General features: G+C 51.3%; 1 protein-coding gene across 1 annotated transcript; it reads right to left on the bottom strand.

Annotated features, from left to right (window-relative positions):
- Positions 1 to 116: 116 nt before the first annotated feature.
- C20H8orf74 (chromosome 20 C8orf74 homolog) lies at positions 117 to 14,240 on the bottom strand. Its single transcript, XM_090353812.1, has 4 exons — positions 14,156 to 14,240; positions 13,002 to 13,194; positions 2,200 to 2,609; positions 117 to 483 (listed from the first exon to the last, which is right to left on the bottom strand). Exons 1-4 carry the CDS (start codon positions 14,201 to 14,203, stop codon positions 247 to 249), a joined length of 888 nt encoding a protein of 295 aa, XP_090209938.1. The 5' UTR covers positions 14,204 to 14,240; the 3' UTR covers positions 117 to 246.
- Between the last annotated feature and the right edge of the window lie 1,572 nt (positions 14,241 to 15,812).

Raw genomic sequence — 15,812 nt, 5'->3', positions numbered from 1 at the left:
AATACCTCTGGGTTGGAGTTCCAAGACAGAGCTTAGGTAGGCACATCGCTTTGACTCTTTTAATGGGTAGAATCTCTCCTCTATGGGGTGCCAAGCACACCATGTGACTTTCTGGGGGTGGTTGCCAGCTTTATTCTATTTCCTTTTACTTTTTTTTTTTTTTGGCAGTGCTGGGGTTTGAACTTGGGGACTTGGGGCCTTACGCTTGCGCACTGCCACGTGAGCCATGCTACCAGCTCAGGTCTTCTACTTCTTGACTTTGGCTTTCTTTCCTTTGTTGACTTTACTGACCTTTGGGGACACATCTCGGGGTGCAGGGCCCAGGTTGGAAGGAAGGAGGGAGAGTGGCGCGTTGAGGTTCAAGGTCTTCTTCTGCAGCCTCAGGTCCAGGATGTCAAAGGCCACCTGGACCTCATGCTGCAGCAGCTCCTGCAGGCAGGCGATCTGGATGTGGATGGCTTCGCTGACCAGGTGTTCCAGCACCTATGGAAACAGGGGGTGCGTGAGGGGTGCAGGCTCCACTCCCCATCCCTCCTTGTGCCAGCTGCATGTGGATGGCACTGTTGCCCTTCTCTGCCCTCTGCTGCCTGGAGCCCCTTCCAAGGGCGGAGCCCCCAGTCACCTTGACCCCTGGCTTCACTGGTACAGCCAGCAGGAGACAGCACGCCTGTAACACTAGCTATGCAGGAGGCTCAAGACTTGAAGCAGTTTGGGACAGAAAAGTTAGCAAGACTCCATGGCAAATGAATCAGTTTAAAGCTGGCACCCAATTGGTAGAGCGCCCACTGTGAGCAATAAAGCAAAGTGTGAGCATGAGGCCCTGATTTCAAGCCTGAGTATAAACACAGAGAGGAAGAAAGAGGGAGGGGGAGAGGGAGGGAGGAAGGAGGAGGAGGCCTGGCGGAGGGATGGGGTAGGACTGGCCTTGGTGGTCACCTGCCCCCATGGAGTTCTGGGCCCAGCTGCATTCCCCTCTGGCTCTGCGCTGTGAGTCCCCCGCCCATTCTTCCATCTGGAAGCCCCAGAGGCAGGCTTCACTGGAGGGGTCGGGGGCCCAGAGGATTCCCAGCCCCAGGGAAAATGGAAACTCAGATGCCAGCACCATGGTAGCAGGGAGCTCTCTGCCACCTCCAGCACTCCTGGTCCCACAGCATCTGGGGAGCTGACTGTCCATGTCACTGTCCGCCAGGACTCTGCCCAGCCCCTTTCTGGCTGGAGAAAGGCTGGTGAGAAGGATTTCTTTGGTCTCTGTGATCAATCTTAATGTATATAAGCTGTTTATTTGTGGAATTGACCTGAGATGTCTATATCTAAATCTGTATATCTACTATATAGATAGCTAGATAGAAGCTCATAGATACAATTATATAAGAGGGAAGGAGGGAGGGAAGGAAAGAGGGAAGGAGGGAAGGAAAGAGAGAGGGAGAGAGAGGGAGAGAGAGGGAGAGAGACAGAGAGAGAGAGACAGAGAGAGAGACAGAAAGAGAGTCTCAACTGTGCAAGCCAGGCTGTCCTCAAGCTTGAGACCCTTTCTTTAGCCTACTGGGATTACAGGTGGTTTACCATCACACCCAGTTCTTCAAACATTTTTTTGAACATTGAAGGAATCCACCCCCTCTTCAGTTGACAATTCTGAAACCCCAAACAAACAGCCCCTTAGGGATACAGTGTGGCTCCACCCCCATCCCTTGGGTCTGAAACAGTTTTGTGAACACACACACGCACACACACACACTTGGGATATGCTCATCTCCGTTCAAGAGGCTGCAGAGACTCGAGTGCCTCTCTGCAGCAGAGCCATTTCTTGGGTCCTCCCAGCCCACTTGCTCAGGAGCTTTTCCTTCTCAGGGGGTCTCAACACCCCCACCCTCAGCCCCAGGCCCGGGACTCCACAGAGGCTGTCTCTGTGGACAGACTGAGGGGCCCTGGAGGCACACAGCATGACACTTTCCTGCCTGTGTGGGTGGATCTGTCACCCATCAAGGAAAAGAGACTTTTGGGTTGGGTCAGCCAGGCCTCAGTCTACCTCTGACTCTCACGCATGGAGGTCTGGTGGTTTTGGGATTTGAAGTGTGTAGATTCCTAAGCTTTTGGAGCCCCTGCAGGGTGGGTGGGTCAGGCCTGGAATGCGGGTCTGGGAGGGTGGGAAGGGTGTTCTGGACAGGGGGCACGGAGAGGGGTGGAGTGGGCAGGCCTCACCTCCCGCCGCAGGGTCTTGCGGGGCTGCAGGGCCTCCTCGGGGCTCTCAAAGGCGCTCTGCAGCATCTGCGTCTGCTCCAAGTTCAGGGCCTCCTTTAGCAGCAATATGTCCGTGCGCTTCTGCACCTCCGCCGTGTCCAGCTCAGCCACCTGCTGCTCGTGCCTCCACTGGTCCCTGTCGGTGCCTTGGGCCAGCGGGAGCGGCTGGGGCGGCGAGCACACCTCCAGGCGGGTGACCGTCAGGTTGAGCTCCTGGTCCTGGCCCAGCACATACTGATAGAGCTTGTAGTGGCGGATGAAGGTGTTGTGGAAGTAGTCGCAGAGAGCTAGCAGGTGGGTGGTGTTGAACTGCCTCTGGTAATCTCGCAGCTTCTCTCCCAGGATCGTCACCGCCTCGGTGATGGAGCGGCCTGAGGGCACAGAGAGGTGGGGAGTGAGGGGAGGGTGGGAGCCCAGCCTGGCCCCAAACCCAGGCCGTCTGACCTGGGAGCCCACCATGATGCAAAAGAAATCGAGACCTTCTTCAGCTGTGCTTCACATGGCTCCAAGGCCTGCAGGAAGGACAGTGGGTGTGGAGAGAGGAGGGGGTGAGTGGGGGATGTAGTACAGAGTTAGACGGATCTTGCTGGTCCCATGGGACGGTCACTCTGGGCCTACATAGCACCCAGGGGCAACGCTCGGAGGGGACACATCCCCTCCCGTCTCTCTTCCCAAGCGCTGACAGATGCCATGCATGGCCTGTTGACACACGGAGATGAGCAGAACGCGCTGCTGGGAAAACATGTGACCCCATGCACGGTCCCCAGGTCCACTGTGGACTCTGCCGTGTCTCGCTGTCCCAATGCCAGCACCCCCACTCCGTGGCCACTGCAGGAGGGGTCACAGCCCACAGGCAGTGGGAAGTGCCCTTGCTTCAGGCCCCTGCCCACTCTGCATGGGAATGTGGACCTTCCGGTTCCCGAGGATGGAAGGGCCACACCTTTGACTTAGAAGAGGGTCTGTGGCCCTCTGAAGCCCAGCCCCGCTGAACGTGGACTATTCCCCTGCAATGCGTCTCCCTCTGGACTGTAGCCCTTACCCTGTGTTCCACAGTCACCCAGAGTCTGTACAAAGCAGATTCTCGTCTATTCAAGAGGCAGGTGGAAGTGGCCCTAAACATTGCTACCTTGTGTCTTAGCTCAAAGCCGGATGAGAAGGGTCCTCAAGCCCCTACTGCCTGAAGGGCTTCTGGGTCCCTTCCTGCACTGGGGTGAGCCGCGGGAGCCTTGGCATTTTGCTTGCTTATTTTTTTTTTGCTTTGGAAGATGGTGGTTCAAGATGACAGTAGGTTAGCTGGGCGCTGGTGACTCATACCTGCAATCCTCGCTATGTAAGGTGCTGAGATCTGAGGGTCACAGTTCAAAGCCAGCCCAGGCACAAAAATTCCTGAGAGTCTTCTCTCCAGTTAACCACCAGAAAACCAGAGGTAAGGCTGTGGCTCAACGTGGTAGAGCATTAACCCTGAGTTGAAGAGTTTAGGGACAAAGCCCAGGCCTTGAGTTCAAGCCCTACGACCCCACCACCCCCTGCTCCCCACAAATGACAGATGCCAGGCCCAGCTTCTTTTAGGACATTTAGGGGTACAAATTTACTAACCCGGTAGTGAACCAGGCCGGGGAGCTAGGCAGAAAGGAAGCAGTCCTGAAGCTGAGGATGCCGGGGCCCCTTTGTGGAGAGGAGGAAGTCATCCAAGCATGGCGGATGATACCCCAGGCAGAGGGACGGCAGAGGTGGGGTGGTTGGAGTGGACGTGACCAGGGAGGCGCATGCTCAGTGACTTTCGGGAGACTGAGCTATTGGTGAAAAGGCTCGAGTTCTGCAGGTGGAACGGAGTAGCTCAGGAAGGGTCTGCAGTCCACACGAAACATCTGGACTTCACCCGGGACCCTAGGCAAGCCAAGGACAGCCTCCAGGACTGCCCGGAAACCTTAGAATCGTCACCATTTTGCACAGAGATTGTTTTCTCCTGGTGGGGTGTGTGTGGAAGCATCAAATCTCTTCAAGTTAAAAACTTCAGTGGAACTTTGGAGCCCTCGGGAGCAAGTGAGAAGCAAATGCACAGGTGAGTTGGAGGTTGCTCAGAGGACAGCAGGGACTGTCAAAAAGTGCTGTCAACAGCCACAAGGTCATAGTGTCTGACCATCAAAGCTAGCTGCGGCCATGGACAGGCCACTGTGTGTGAACTTCACGAGGTGACTCATCAGACCTTCACTGGTCTCCTGCAAGTCAGATTTGCAGGAAAGCACCTTGTTTCTCCCTTCTTCTGGCCTGTTCCTCCATATCAATGCCTCTTTCACCCAGACCAGCCTGCACACAGCCCAGACTTGAATCAAGAAGTCTTCAAGGCAGTCATCTGGATGATTCTAGAATCATGTCAAGTGTTCTCAGTGCTGCCATCCCAGCCCAGGAGGTAATGAACCCCCACCATGGTGGATTGTGCTGGACCACAGGAAGCAGCCCTGGTTGAACTTGAACTTCCACCCTCGAATGCTGCTTTGACCAGTCTGAGTTCAGCGGCACCCAGCCAACCCTTGGCTCATGAGATACTGTCTTGGCCCTGAGTGTGCTCCCTGTGTCCCAGTGACTCAGTGAGGAGGGATTAAGTCCCAGGAGCAGCACTGCCAGGGCCCACAGATCTGTGCCTGCACATCCCTCCCTCTTCAACAACAGGGAGTGGTGTTCATTTGCATTGGCTGTTGGGAACTTCCTGAAGATGGTCCCCAAGCCCCTGGAGGCCAGCACCTGCAAGGGACAGGCTCTGCTGGGAGTGGAGGAGGGAAGAGCGGGGGTGGCTCTTCAGATGACAACGCCAGATGCTCCAGCAGGGAGCCAAAAGGCAGAGGGCTGTACCACAAGCGCAGGAGCCTTTTGCCAACCCACGGGGAAGTGGGAAGATAAGATTAGTTTTATGTGTGGGGTGGAAATGGGAAGAGGGTCTGCTCCTCACAGGTGGGTACTGACTGGTGGAAGAGCCAAGAAGCACTAGCTTCCTCCACAGATACTCTGATTGCCCCTGCCATGGCTTTGAGAGGAAAGAATCAGACCGGGGTATCTTGTAGGTAAGTTTTCCCAAATCTGAGCGTCCCCTTTGGGAGGGTTTGAAGGGTTTGAGGCACTGAAAACGGGCCTGCAGCCTCTGTCCCGCTGCGTCCTGTCTCCTAGAGCTGCCCCGGCCCTTTCTGCTCTTCAGCAGCTCTTCTCTCCTGGAGCCAGGCCTGTGATCTCACCGTCCTCCGGTTTGGCTCCCACGGGCTGCCTCCCGCACACCTGGGGGGATCTGTGGGCACCGTCGTCTCTTCCTGCTCAGAAGCCAGGCCCTGGTGTGTGGGCCTCACCGCCCTGGCCTGGGGACGGGTGGGGGTTTGGGATGATTCCTCTGAGCTCGCTCCATCGCCCCACCTCTGCTGCAGCCGTCCGTGGCAGGGCTCTTGCCTGTCCCTTACGGACACCCCCTTCCTGGGGCGGCTGGTGTCACTGAGTGTGGAGACCCTCGGGAGGAAGGGTCAGTGACCTCCCTCCCGATGACCTTAGACAACCTATGACACGCTGAACACACCCGAAGCTGAACCCAGCCACTCTGGGGCTGCAGACTGAATGCTTAGAAAAAGAGATTTTACAGGTGGAACATTCCAGAACCAAAAGCCAGGGGCCCACTGAGCTGTCCACCAGAGGCCTGATGGTGGAAGTGTCCAGGAGAGGGGAAGTGCATTCTGTGAGCAGGGCTCAGGTCCTTTCAGCCCTGTGGGAGGAGAGCTCCAATCCCCAGCCCCGCCCCCTCTGTCACCCAGAGATGAGAGTATGGCACCATCCCCAGTGCATGGATCCAGGACTGCACGCACTCGCTCGTCCTCTCTGGATGACTCACAAGTCCAGCTGGCCAAGGCAGGACACGAGGAGTAAAGAAGTGAGCAGGGACACACAACTGGGCCAGAGGTCAAGCTCAGAGGGAGCCTGAATATCACCCACACTCAGGCGGCACATCCAGGCCAGACACACCGGCTGATGGGCACACATCACTCTTGCGTCTCCACGGAGCCTTCCTGCCACTCCTGGAGTTACTGCTGGCCCTTCCAGGGGCTCTCTGGGCCACAGGGGCTCCTGCCTTTCAGGTCTGCACACCCCTCCAGTCACCAGTGCAAGGTGGAGAGGCAGGGCCATATGTGTGTGCGTAGCAGACAGATCTGGTTCACATCCACACACTGTTTGTAGTAGGCGTGGCCTTGGAAAGGCCAACCTCTCTAGGCCTCAGAACAGCCTGCACCCCTAGGCTGGAAGGATGGTTATGGATGTTTCTGTGGCCTGCTTTGGATCTCTGACTGGCTGGCTCACATAGTCTCGCCTGGGTAGCTGTGATGTCACTGTCATGGTGGTCGAATGCGCTCTCCTACCCCAAGTCCATAGGCTGAAGTCCTAATGCTCACATACTCAACGTGTGTCTATGCTTGAAGATGGGGACTCTGAGGTACATCAGGTTAAATGAAATCCTCCAATGTGAGACGACATGGGGGAGACCAGGTGAGAAAAGAGGGAGGAGCGGCCATCTTCAAGCTAAGGAGGCCTCAGGGGAGCCAGCGCCATGATACCCTGCCTCAGATCCCCACGTCTAGTCACATCTCTAGGTCTGTGGCACTTAGTGGTGGTGGCCTGAGCCAATTCAAACACCAAGGAAGAAATCTCAGCGATGACAGCTTTGCACTGAGGCCTGGAAATGTTCTCACAGCGCCTCAGTCAAGAGCCTCCACCTGAACCTCAACCAAGAAGTTTTATGCAAAGACTTCCTCAGGTCCTGGGCTGAGGGCTGCCTGGAGGAAGGCCCCATCCCATGAGCCTGTTTTCTTTCCTTTTTTTTCCCCAGGGCTGGTTATGGGGTACTGGAGGCTCCCTGCTGTGTTGTGGAGTTTAGGCTGATGTGCAGACCCCAGGCCTGGCCAGGAATATTCTGGAAGGAAGAGCTGTGCAAGGACTGGTGAATCACAGCTCCAGCTCAGGGCTCAGAAGACGGCCGCCTTCCCATCCTGTGGTGGCCTGAGCGATGCTTCCTGGAGAATTAGGAGTGACTGTGGGCACAGCTACAAACACCAGAGCCATGACAAACCGGTCAACCCGTCCTGAGGCTGTCCTCCTGCCAGCCCCAGGATTTGGTGGCCTGACAGCAGGGTGACATGGCTTCCGTATCACATCACCAGATGAACGAAGGGGGCAGGACACATCTTGTATCAGCGGGGAGAGGCCGGAGTGGCACAGTGGTGGAGGTGGTTGTTTGGGAAGGATCCCACAGAAAGGAAACAGGGGGAGGCTGTGCCCCCATTGCCCTCTCCCCATGCTGGCCCCCGGCACACCCCCATCACTGCACCCCCCCCCAGACTCTGCCCAGGTGAGAGATGAAAAGTCTGACCTTCACTGCAATTTCTTCCCGCCAGGAGCCCCAGCCCTAAGGGACAGCTGGTGTGATCGTCCCAGGACTTCCTGGAGGCTGGCTGGGTAGGTACCAAGACGGGAATGTTTTCTTTTGGCCAAGAGTTGATGCCAGAAGATTCTGGGATCCCTTTGCCAGGATGGAATCAACTTATGCTTTTGAATAAAGGGCTGCACTTTCCCTCCCTGTGCCAGGCTGGATTGGGTAAGGAGATAAGCTGAGCTGGCAGCAGTCCTGGCTGAGCTCTGAATCACTATTGTGCAAACATGACCCTCCCTTAAGTGTCGCTTGCCAGTATCGTCGTTATCTGGTGCTCAAGCAGAGCTCAATCACCCTCAGCCCAGGTCAGCCACCACCGGTATTCTTGAAGAAACACCTGCCAGGAAGAGGTGCAACCAGCACAGATGTCACTAGGAACAGAACTACTAGTGTATCGGACCTGTGCTCCCCACACCTGTGACAAGTACAACATGTCCAGGAGGGCGGGGACAGATGCAGATGGGGTGGGCTGGAGTAGCCTGGGACTGGGCCTAGGGCTTCTCTCAAGTTTGCTACCCTTTGCTGCCCAGTGCACTAATGGGTGCAGTGAATGCTTTCCACTGCTCATGCAGCTGTGGGCAGGCATGGTTCTGCACATGTGTACCCATCACAGTGCCCAGGGCCAAGCCACGGGGCAGCTGGATTTCAGGATTCCTCGGACCTGCCTCGTCTCCCATCTGTTGATCCATGATCAGAACCCACTTGTGTGTGACGAGAAGACAGCGAGAGTAACGTTTAGCTCCTTATCTCGGGCGGTGAGCATCCGTGGTCTGGCTGTCTCACTGCCGTGGTGGTAGACACGGGGGACTTTGACCAATACTTGCTCGGCGTCAGTCACATACCGTGCATGGTATAAGTGCTCTCTAAATTGGAACTGTTACCACATGAATTTTGACTAGGAGCCAAGGCTGAGTGGCTTCTTCGAGGTTCGCATCCACACAGGAGAATGTGGGGATCGGATGCCTCATCGGCCTCTTTGCTACCTCTGAGCCCGATGAGTGCACAACCCATCGTGGGGCAACCAGGACAATGCCCCCCAAGGGGCACTGAGAAATCATTCCTTCCTTCCCTCTCCCTCCCTCCCCCCTTTCCTCCTCCTTGTCTTCCTTGCTTCTTTCCTTTCTCCCTTACTCACTATGCACCGTGCATCATCTGGCATTGAGGAAGAAAGGAACAGGTGCAAAGCTTAACAAAGTTCGGGTCTCTTTGTGGCTGAGCCTCCCCGCTGTCTAGGTGTGGGAGCAGGGGGGGAACTGAGTCTCAATAGACTCAATAGACTCAAAATGGCGGGCTGTTGACCGCTATCTTTCCTCTGTAACTGAGGACAAACTGGAGGTACGAGGCTTCAGAAGGGGAAACCCAGCTTAGGCGAGGCTACCAGATAAAGTATAGGCAGACTGTGACTAGTGGAAGTCAAAATTATTGAATCTTATCCTCTGAAAGAGTAGAGAAAGGGGAAAACATTAGTGAAGCTGAACTAGAAAAGGACAAAACCCTCTGTAGGGAGGGTGGGAGGGAAAGTCCCTCCAGAATCCTCCCCCCCTCTTTAATCCTATCTCAACTTTTGTGATGAGACTCATGCATGAAATACCAGAAAAAGTTAAAGAATACACAGAACAGCAAGTTTGGCTGTTCCTAGACCCAGAGCAAAACAGGAACTGCAGGCAGCACCTGAGTTCCTATGCCAGCTCAGCACAAAAGGAATGCATAGCTCCATGAGATGAACCAGGAAATGACAGTATACCTAATTCTGAGGGGGGTGGGTTCCTCACAGAGTGGCCTGGGCAAATTCCCCCTCTCAGAGCAGGGAAAAGCACTCAAATTTTTTTCTTTTCTTTTCTTTCCACTGAACTTTCATAAATCAGAAAACCTATAAAAACATAGTGGAGCCTTAGAAATGAAAAATAAGTGGAAAGCTTTCCCAAAACAGATTTATAGGGCTCAAAGATAAGAGTACATATAGTTTAAAAAATAGACAAAAGAATCAAAGAAATATTCAGGAAATTTGCAAGAACTTCAAAACTCAATTACAAGACCGAACTTCAATATGATGGGCATAGATGAAGGTGAGGGAATGATAGCTAATGGAATAGGAATTATATCATACAAATGGCAGAAGACCTTCTGAATTTTGAAAAAGGGAAGTTTAGCCAGGTGCAAGACTTTTAGAATACTAAACAGACTAGATTAGAAGAGAGCCTCTCCACAATACTTCATAGTTAAAGCACAATTAAGCACAGAGACCAAGGGAAGAATCTTGAAAGCTCAAAAGATAGGAAAACCTATGAAAAACAATGGGTTTCTCAAGAGAAACATTAAAAGCGAGGAAGGTTTCAAATGCTACATTTCAAGCTCCGAAAGTTAACTACCAACAACCCAGAATACTCAACCTAGTGAAGCTATCATTCATAACAGAAGGGCAAATAAAAGCATTCCAAACTAAACAATTTATCACCACTAAATCAGTACTATTGGGGAGATACTCAAAAACTTCATGCACACAGAGTATCAAAACAAACATGAAAGAAGTAGAGAAAACAAATTCCACCAGGTAAGTACATAAGCATAAAAGAACAGACAAGAATATAACACTAGAACTGGCAAAAAATACCAGGAGCTACTACATACCTTTCCATTTGAATACTGAATATAAAAATGGAGTCAATTGTCCAGTGAAAGGACATAGAATGGTCAGTTGAAAGAAAAAAGACACAACCATCTGCTATCTAAAAACTCAACACACACATCTAATCTGACAAAAACAAACACTGCCCTAGGATAAAACATTGGAAAAAATCTTTCAAGTGAACAGATCCCATAAACAGATCAAAGTAGTACTTGCATCTGACATATCAAAATGACTAAGCAACATGCTAATGAATAGTAAGTGGGCAATGGAAGAGATAAAAGAATAAATTTAGAAGGTTCTAGAGTGTAGTAAAAAAATGAAAACACAATCTACCAGAATGAGACATATAATGAGAATAGTTTTAAAAAAGGAAGTTTATAACTATGAACACCTAACTCACTAAAAGAGAGGTCACAATACTTGGTCAACTTCAAGCTCTTAGGAAAACAAGAACTAGCTAAATTCAAACCCAATAGACGGAAAGAAATAAGAAAGATTAGAGCAGAAGTCAATAAAATAGAAACTAAAGTAATCTATACAAGGAATTAACAAAACAAAAATTTGGTTCCTTAAAAACATAAACACTGCTACGTGCCAACAGCTCATACCTGTAATCCTACTTACTTGGGTGGTTAAGATATGAAGATAGTGGTTCAAAGCCAGCGTGGGCAGGAAAGTCCATGAGATTCTCATCTTCAATTAACCAAAAAAAAAAAAAAAGCCAACAGTGGAGATGGAGCTCAAGAGGGAGGACATCAGCTTTGAGAAAAAAAAAACCCTCAGGGATTGTGATCAGGCCCTGAGTTAAAAAACATAAGACAAAAGGCACATGCACACACACTAAACCCTTAGTCAATCTGACAAAAAGGGAAAGGGAAATAATCCAAATAATTAAAATTATAGGTAAAATACTACAAAATCATAAGCCAAATCCAGAAGATTGTGAGGAAATAGTTCACGAACCTTCACTCAAATAAATTCAAGAACTAGTGGAAATAGATGCATTTCTAGATATCCAAGAGGATATAAATCATTTACATATAATAAGTGATGAGATTCAGACAATAATAAAGATTGTCCCCAAAAAGAAAATCTCAGGACCTGACAGATTCACTGCTGAGTTAGTTCTATAAGACTTTTTTTTTTTTTTTTTTTTTGCCAGTCCTGGGCTTGTGCTCAGGGCTTGAGCACTGTCCTTGGACTTTCTCAAGGCTAGAGCTCTACTACTTGAGCCTCAGCACCACTTCTGGCTTTTTGCTATGGGGTTCCGAGGAATAGAGCCCGGGTCTTCGTGCATGCTAGGCAAGCACTCTACCACTAGGCCACACTCCCGGCCCCCTTCTATAAGACTTTTAAAAAAGAATCAATACTCCTCAAATCTTTTCCATAGAATGGAAAGGGTCATAACTGAACTCATTTTAGGATGTCATTATCAACCTCATCCAAAAACTGGACAAAAAAAAGAACTATTGACCAATCTCTTTGCTGAAAATAGATGTGAAAATCTTCAATGAAATACTTGCTAATTGAAGTCAACAACAAATCAAAAAGACCATCCAACATGACTAAATTCATTGCATTCCAGGAATGCAAGGTTGGTTCAATGTACATAAAGTAATAAAGGTAATACAGTGAATAAACAGCATCAAGGACAAGAATTACATGGTTATCTTCTTTGATGCAGAAAAAAATCTTTGGCAGACAAAAACTTTGAAAAAGCTAGGAAAATAAAAAGTGTACAGAATAAACATAACATAATAATGCATGTAGCCTTTTGCCTATATCCCATAGCTTACAGACAACATCATACTAAATGCTGAACAACTGAAACCAATTCCAAGACAAAGGTGTTCATTCTTCCCAATCTTCACATTTGAATTCCCAGATAGAGCAATAAGAGGAAATAAAAAGGCTTCAAAAAAAGAATCTTATTACACCTATTTACAGATGATATGATCTTTTTTTTTTTTTTTGCCAGTCCTGGGCTTGAGCTCAGGGCCTGAGCACTGTCCTTGGATTTTTCTCAAGGCTAGAGCTCTACCACTTGAGCCTCAGCACCACTTCTGGCTTTTTCTAAGTATGTGGTATCAAGGAATCGAACCTGGGTCTTCGTGCATGCAAGGCAAGCACTCTACCACCAGGCCAAACTCCCGGCCCCAATGATATGATCTTATAGGTACAGGATCCTGAAGACTCCACCTCTAGACTTTGAGAGTTGATAAACATGGACAGCAGTTCCCATCCAGGACTGGCTCACCCTCAGAGTTTGTGCCCAGCATGAACCACAAGGTGTCAGATGAAGGTTAAGAGGGAAACTTGTGAACTGGATGGCTCATTAGCCAGACAAAAAAGACCTAGGGTGGGAGGGAAGGAAGATGGGAGTGATGAGAATCAGACGGCATCAACGCAGGGGACTGTAAAGTCCTGTACGTTGATGGGTGGCCATGAACCTCATGTCACTGGAGCACTTTTCTCCTGAAAGCAGTGCAGAGGGAAGATGGGGGAGAGATTTCCCTAACCATGACGCCAGTTCTTGGCCTTGGTCAGCTGGGAACTGATTTCCACAGAGCACAGCCCAATCCTGGGAACAGACTGCGACCTCAGGACATGCCCAGGAAGGGATTCGGAGAGGGGAGAACATTGGTGAGATGAGGCTTCAGGGGTTCCTAGAGTCTGTACCTGTGGTTTCCCTGAGCAGCTCTTCCGTGAACTTGACCGCCTGGACGACTTCGACCCACGGGAAGCCTTTCCCCACAGCGAAGATGACGCTCTCGTACAGGGTGTCCAGCAGAATGCTCCTGCGTGCGTCCCTGAGCTCGTCAAACTCCTCCCAGTTCAGGAGCTTCCGCAGGTGCTCCCGGCCTTCACGTTTCTGCTCCACACGAAAGGAAACGAGACACTACTGGGGGCCATGTCTGAGCCCCAACAGAACCGGAAATGGGGGAGTCACCTAGGAAAGAATTAGGCTTTGGCTTCCACTTAGCCTGCCATCCTCTTTCTGGGACAAGAGTTTTCGCTAGCATTCATCTTCTCTCTGCGATTTCCTAGGTTTGTGTACCTCCAGCGGCCCTCGGGTTCTAAATTAAGATCTCTTTTCTCTTCCCTAAGCCCCAAATTGGACTTTTCTCTGAGTCTGCCTTCTCTACTGAGTTGACGAGAAAGTTCACACGGAAGGGTAAGCGATGGTGGTGGTGAAGAGGCTGGCGAGGTAGTGCTTTAGTGGGAGCCATTTGTTGGAAGATAGGCTGGGAGGAGAAGACAAATGGACTCCCCCCATACAAGAAAGGGTCCTCTTCGCTTGGTGCTCTGTAGTCCTCCCAGAAGGAATCTTATAGATGACTAATCATGTAGGGGGAAAAAAGTGGGTAAAAAAGGCCTGGGGAAACATGAAGACCCAACATACACATACACAGGGGCGTTTCCCCATTCCATAAAGCTTTGGCTGGGGGACAGACAGGCCTGGGGACAGACTGGGTACAGAGCCCGGGCATTGTCCCCCAGAGCCTCCTCTAGCCTCCTCCATGTCCTAGATCTTCTCTGTAGCCTCTAATCAGGAGGAATCCTGCACCCCATGTTGGCAGGACCAGTTGCTCCAGGGTAGGCAGAAAGCTTTGCCATACCTAGGACTGTCCACAGGCCAAAAGCCAGCGCAAGGTACTGGGGCCAGGAATGCTTGCTACGGTTGTCTGGCATGGTCTCTGAGGTGTTCTGCAGAGACATGGATGGAGGGCCCAGTGCACACAGAGGAGGAGGCACCTTCTACCCGCTTCTGGCATCTCCCACCATCATGGTCGTAAGTGCAAAGCTCCTCTTCAAGCCCCCTCTCTCCTCACCTGAAACTGGAAGACTTCTTTCATGCCCTGGGGTGTCAGGAGAGCCATGGCCCCACATCCAGCATCTAGTTGCTAGGAGACCTGGACAAGACTGGACTCAGCTCCTGGAATCCCTGCTGGCCGGAGGCTTTGTTAGGTCACCAGCTGCTCAACTTCTGGCTGCCTCTCCGTGCTCTCTGGGTTGTCCTCAGAGGAACCTCTGTCCCTTTCCTCATCTTTCAGTCCTTGCTGGAGTCCAGTTGTCAGTCCACCAGGCAGTGAGCATTCTCTCTCTCTTTTTCTCTCTCTCTCTCTCTGTCTCTCTCTCTCTCTTACACACACGCACACACACACATACACACACACACATCGGTGGCCTCCCCCGTCTACAGGTCCTGATTGGAACCTTGTCTCCCCTTCTGCAGGCCAGGATTTGTCTCTGTGAAGACTTGGGTTCAACTGTCTTCGTGTCCTTCCCCAAGTCTGTCCCTTTCCACATCATGGGCCAGTTGTCTACCTTGGGTGCAGCTCCATAGAAGGATCTCAAGTGTGGTTCCCGAACTCCCCATCTTGGGCAGGGACCCAGGCTCTCGCCTGCCTCGACGGACACTGCTTCATGCTGGGAGACTCCACTGCCCATGAGTCACCTGCAGAACAGGTACATCTCTCCTGTGCCTGGCAGGTCCTGTCCAGAGCCCCAGTGGGACATCTGGGGACACTGATGGCTCCTTCCAGCATATCCCTTTCCTCAGCAGACTGGCCTAGGTGACACTCGGGCTGTACCCCACTGTGGGTCTCTCTGTCTGCCTAGGCCATTCTCCACAGCTCCTTTCTGCGTTCCCAATGCCTCCAAGTTTTATCTCCTAACCCTTTGCCCAGTCTTCCCTCCTCTCTCCTCTCCCCAAGTAGCTCATCATTCCAAGCTCAGCTGTCTAAACCCAGACACCCCTTCTCCACATGTGGCCAGGACAAGTGCAAGCAGACCTGAGGTGGGCTGCCATGGGAGCCCGGGTGACAGCTGCGTTCGGCACCGTATTCGGGCAGATTCAGAGTAGTCATGTGTGCAATCTCTGGGCTGCTTCTCCAGGGTCTGTGGAAGAGGACATCCTCCTCTCCCTCCCTTCCTCCCAGCCAGAGATGATTCGTGGAGCAGCAGCAGGCACAGTGGAAGTGTGTGCATGAGAATTCCATCGCAGGTCCTCATGCCCCGCCCTCCACCCCAGGCCTACGCATCCATCTCGAGCTTCTGTCTAGATTTTACCAGATGTGAGAGAAGGAGCAAACTGGATTTACCCAGTTCTGGTTTAAGCTTATGATGTTTGGGTTTATACTGCCACATAATGTACGCAATCCCTGAGTGCACTGAGCTTGAATTTCTATTTCCTTTTTCCTTCCTTCCTTCCTTCCTTCCTTCCTTCCTTCCTTCCTTCCTTCCTTCCTTCCTCCTTCCTTCCTTCTATCTTTCCTTCCTCTTTTCCTTTCTCTCTTCCTTCCTTTCTTTTTCTTCCTTTCTTCCCTTCTCTTTTTTCTTCCTTCCTTCCTTCTATCTTCTTCCTCCTTCTTGTTATTGTTCTTCTTTCTCCTCCTCCTCTTTTCTTCTTCCTTCTTTTCTCCTCCCCTTCCTTCCTTCTCTTCCTCCTTCTCTTCCTCTTCTTTCTCCTTATTCTTCTTCTCTTTC

Source organism: Megascapheus bottae, chromosome 20, assembly GCF_031878675.1.
Source record: "Megascapheus bottae isolate mThoBot1 chromosome 20, mThoBot2.hap1, whole genome shotgun sequence".
Taxonomy (NCBI): Eukaryota; Metazoa; Chordata; class Mammalia; order Rodentia; family Geomyidae; genus Megascapheus; species Megascapheus bottae.
Note: the sequence above shows the minus strand (reverse complement) of the source record. Positions and strands in the feature narration are given on the sequence as shown.